We start from the raw sequence: 5,201 nt of genomic DNA on the forward strand, positions 1-5,201 counted from the left end.
GATGCTGTGACAAAACCATTCTGAAGTAACTTTCTCTCACTGATTTACTTCAGAGAACCGTGAGAGATGTGGCTGTAAGATGCAGAATAGCAATCGTGTAGCTGAAACAAGGAATGTAGCAACACAATTAGTACACCTTGTGTAACTGTTAGGTTATAAATCTGGTTTTAAGCTCCTCAAACTCACTGAGCTGTGCTTCTGTGTTAAAATAACTAGCCAAAACTATTTGTCCTACCTTGAGGTATTTTAGATTCGACAGTGTATTGAATAAGAGAATAAAGAAAATAAAACAGCTTTGTTCAACTCCAGAGAATGTTTCTCCAGTTCTGATGCAGACAAGCAAATAATTGCAGCACACAAAACTGACAGTCACTAGATTACGTGTTAAGTTTGGAGACTCAAGCCAGTTGAGAGTACTAATTGAAAATTAGCATCTTCTTGAGATACCAGTGAGTCTACTCAGACTTGGGCATCGCACTAGGAATAACAATTTCAGCTCAGGCAGGGGATCATACAAACAAGGAACTGCACCTGCTGATGTTCATTATTTAAAATACACCATTGTGTTTTGAAGAGTAAGGTGGCAGCAAGCAGATGATGGTGTTCCACGGTAAAAAAAGAAATGCTCCATTATCTGATCGGATTGGAGTAGTGTAATTCTTCTGGAATATTACTGGAATATTACTGGAATGTTTAGGAATATATACATGTCTGAAGGAACAATAGGTGCTGTTAAAATTACAGTTCTCTTGGACTCTGATCATCAGCACCCAGGAAGTTCCTGAATTACAATCACTGTCCCAAATTAGACATTCGGTTTCATTTGAAACAAAGCTTTGTGCAGTATTTCTCCAAGGTTACCAAAATTTTACTATCCAAATCATATTATGTGAATTCCATCTCACTGTAATACCTAAACCTTCTTGGTTAGTATCGTAACTGTTAGCGTAGTACTGAACAAAATACAATGCCATCTCCCTTGATTTTTTTTTTTAAATGCTAAATGATGACTGAATGAAATCTAGACACAGTCTGGAATGAGGAAACGGGCCCAAATCACTACAGTACAGAATTGTGATCCCTATTTCGTATCCTTGCCATTCAGGTCAGGTTCTTCTCATAGTGACCATTTCCACAGAGAGAGAATGATCTTACCTGAGCAACACTGCATCCACGGAAATGCACAGCAGGCTTCTCAAATCACAGCTAAAGGAAGAAGTTAGAAAGCTTCCTTCTGCAATAGCAACAGGACCACCACATTGAGAACACGTTACTATGAACGAAGAAAACAGAATGCTCACCCATCTCCCAGCATCAAGGCTCACGGGAAAAACTCCACAAAGGAGGGATCTCTAACCAGAGAACCTTCCTTAGCAGCAGTCAGGTGAATTGCCTTTACCTGTGCTCCCAGGGCTGACCTGGCGTTTTCTCCAGGTGTTCAATCAGTGGTTCAGGCTGTGACTAAGCATTTGCCATAGACTTCCTTTCTGCTCTTCAGTCCAGAGCAAAGAGCAGTTACACAGTAGAAGCTGGGAAACCATGTAGAATAGTTTTTGATTAGGTAGGATAATCTCCCAGGAAGTAAAGAAGTTAAAATCTGGAGTTCCATTTTTTGTTCCAGCCAGAGCTCAGTAAGTAGTTCTACAATAAGGAATTATTTTTCTGGAATTTTCCTTTTTGTAGAAAGCAGCTGATGATGCTGTTTTATCATAAGCTTGTGTTAGTAAATTAGAAAACCCACTTAAAAACTCACTGATCAAAGAGAAGGAATTTTCTTGATAATAACCTGATTTAAACACGAAATATACCCCAAGCTGAGTCTTGCCAAATCAAGGACATGCCTGTGAATATGCTGAAGGTCAGCTTTCAGGCATTCCTGGTTCTTTAAAATAAGAAACAGCATTTGTGGAGTTGGATCTTCCACGCGTCAGGCGGCACTTGGGAGGTTTTGTGTGGTAACTTATGTTTCATTCTAATAATAATATCTTTTATGGCTTCACTTGTAACTGAACAAAATCTGACAGCATCAACTTGGTGTGAACTGAGGGCACTGAATGTGAATAGATGCACTGATAGATTTGTGTTTATATCGAACGGTTAGCAGGTGACAATTTGAATTGTACTGCACCCTTCCTTTCGTGCTGCACTCAACATCGGATGAATCAAGGGGATCAAATGGCAACAGATCATCCATGTGCAGATTAGAATTGATGTTCTTTCTGTCTTGAGAGTCTCTTTATTCTAGGAGAGCACTTGGCCCCTAGAACTGTTCTTCATCAGTCATTTGTTAGTAATATCATTTTGCAGGAATCACAGCGTTCTTCTAACCAGCAGCCCTAACATCTATCTTGTGCTTATCGGGAGGTTTCTCTTTGGCTTCACCTTTCAGAAGGAGAACGGGTTATGCAGAGAAACTGTGAAAACCTGACTAGTTGTGGCCCTGAGGTAACCTACTCGAGCTGACCCTGCTTGTGCAAAGGGGGCTAAGCTGGGTCCTTTCCAATCTCAGTCACTCTGTGACTCTTTGGAAAGTACAGGCGAACACACTCGTAGTGGAGCTTGCTGAAAAGTGTTCGTAGCCAGGCTCTTTAAAGGCACTCGTTTCAAATAGAAATTCGGCCCTCATTTCATGCAATTGTTTGGGATAAGCATGAAAACTGTTTCCAGCAGCGTTTTAATTCTCCTAATGCACTGTCACCACATGAAGATCCTGGCTACAGCAAGAAATCCCCCACTTTACGCAGGAAAAGGGAAATTTCAGAATGCTTTTTAAACTGATTCCTACGTATGACTCTCTGGTAAGGACCAGATTTACTGCTAGGAATAAAAGTGTTAATTTAACAGGAACAACTTGTATGTTATCTGAGCTGAACATTTGTCACTGTTTTCTTTATAGAAGATAATCTGACAAAAGAATGGCCATTACACGCACAGATTTATCTTGAGGATATGTCCTGGAATGAAGGTATGAATGCTTTCTTGTTCTAAGTGCCTTTCATTGTCACTTAAAAAGTTTTCCATCTTTTTCTGCATCTTATAATGCATCTAATCTCTTTTTTCCAATATTTTCCTCAGATTTAGTAGTGCTGTTCTGTGATTACTTGCTATTCTTCAATTTCTCTGCTAGGTCCTTTCAATCCTGCCTTCCAAGTGTCAGCTGAAGCCCCTTTCCAGCACTGCTGAGTTAAACTGGCACTTGACTTCATGATACTTATTTGGCATTCTCTCACTTTCCTCCCAACCCCCATTTCCAGCTCTCACCTTCTTTGGGCACAGACCACTTTTCACTTTGCTCTCTCGCTGGAGTATAATTGACTCTACTTTTCCAGATTCTCCCAGAATTTCTCAAGCATCTTATTGCACTTTTTATGATGGTAGAATGTATTTTTTTTAAATACACTTTTTTTTTCACTTAACAGTGTGTTACTTTCCTCCTTTATATTAGCCATGTTCTTATAATTTATTTACTTTTTAGAGTAACAGCTGATTTTATTTATTTTTTAAGCTGGGGGTGGGGGAAAGCCTTGTGAAAAAAACTACTTTTCCTTTCTTCTGTTTCTTTCCTGAGTTAGCAATCTGTTTTGGAACCTTGATCTGTCATTCTTATGGCTAACACTCCTTAGTTTGTTCTTCATTGCAGTCTAAAGATGTCGGTACTGTGTCAGAATCAGATTTTCACTTGGAAATATTCAGTGATGCAGTCCTTTTACCATATCTCTATGTCACTGATAAGCACCTGTTTATTATTTGTTTATTATTTGCTCTTTTAAGAGTCTACACTGACTCTGGCTGTTTCTCATTAAGTGCCTCTCAGAGTCACTAAAACAAGAATATAGTGTTAAGTATTGTCATTCAGAGTCCAGCAGTGAGAGGTCACACACAAATCATGTTTTGTTTTCAAGAGCAGCTTTGTAAAGTAATAATCCAAAATAAATTCCTGATTCATCTTGAGTACTGAAGGGTGGCTTTTTTGTTTTCTTTTGTTGGCAGATGAACAATGTTATAGTCTCTCGTGCCGATGTGGTGGGAGTTATGCTGTCTCCAAGAGCGAAACCAAAGACACATCTTTGGTTTGTTGTGACACATGTTCACTTGTGATTGAGATCCTTCAGTGACTGCTCCAGACAGGCACACTGAGTTACAAACTTCCAAGACACTGGACATGCAGGACAGCATCTCACTGGACAAATGGGACAAGCGGGGAATGCTTCGAGAACGTCTTAAGAGAGGAAACGTACCCATTTACTAACATATCTCTGAAGACATAGTACTTGTTTTTCGTTTTGTCCCTTTTCTCCCTCAACTAAAAAGCAATTTATAAAACCCCCCAGAACCCAAGATGAAGTTTGATACGCCTGACTATATCTCATGAGCTAAATGACCTTTCTTTCCCAGCAAACAAGAGAGAAGCTTCTTTCAGTCTCTGCCTCTTAGCAATTGCAGCTTGGGCCTTACCTCTTGAGTAAGTTAAATCCTTTTAAAGGCTCAGATGACAAAATTTAATCAGGAGGCATACATGTGAGAATGCTTTGAAGATAATGAAGAATCAGGTGTATTCATAGGAGACAGGAATATTTCCTATTTTGATGCTAAATATTTAAATTAGTTTCTGCTGAATTCTCAAAAAGGACTTGACCCTTTCAAAGAGGTGGCAGAGATATGCAGATCTAGCTGGCTGGCTGTCCTGGTACAAAGCAGCAGGTACAGTGCTCGTTCACCAGCACTGCATCTACACTAACTTTTCAGCTTAGAGCCACTGTTCAATTGACTCCATCCATTGTCTGAACAAATGCAGGCCTCATTCTTTATATAACCCTGACTGGGCATACTGTCCCCCTGGGTCAAACTGGAGCTAGTCTGAGGAAAACCACACAAAACACATATGAGCAAATGGGTATCAGATCCTCACACTTTCCTGTTTAAATCTTAGCATGCCACACTACTTGCTAATGTAGACAGAGCCTACACGTGTGGCTCTAGCTGGGTGACGAGCTAATTCTGCATTGCCTTCTTCATCCCTTGTTAACAGTCAATGTTAACTTTGTCTTCTAGTGAAATTCAAAACTTTCTGAATAAATCCAAGCACTTACTGTGAATAGCCAGAGGAAACAAAAAAAAGAAAGCGTATCACTGTTGATGATGACAGCAGTGTATCATTCCCACTTCAAGGTTAGATACCATCGCAGAAAGAAGAGACATCC

General features: G+C 39.8%; 1 protein-coding gene across 1 annotated transcript in view; it reads left to right on the forward strand.

The window, feature by feature from the left end:
• The window catches only part of DNAJC24 (DnaJ heat shock protein family (Hsp40) member C24), a 28,002-nt gene extending 23,775 nt beyond the window's left edge, over positions 1–4,227 (forward strand). Inside the window, exons 3-4 of the mRNA XM_065755444.1 lie at positions 2,897–2,965; positions 3,991–4,227. Of these exons, the coding sequence (XP_065611516.1) occupies positions 2,897–2,965; positions 3,991–4,115 (194 nt within the window). The 3' untranslated portion in view covers positions 4,116–4,227. The remainder of the gene's footprint in view (positions 1–2,896; positions 2,966–3,990) is intronic.
• Positions 4,228–5,201: the final 974 nt, after the last annotated feature.

This window comes from Cyrtonyx montezumae, unplaced genomic scaffold (genome assembly GCF_038088225.1).
Source record: "Cyrtonyx montezumae isolate F1298 unplaced genomic scaffold, pur_monq_1.0 scaffold_10, whole genome shotgun sequence".
NCBI lineage: Eukaryota > Metazoa > Chordata > Aves > Galliformes > Odontophoridae > Cyrtonyx > Cyrtonyx montezumae.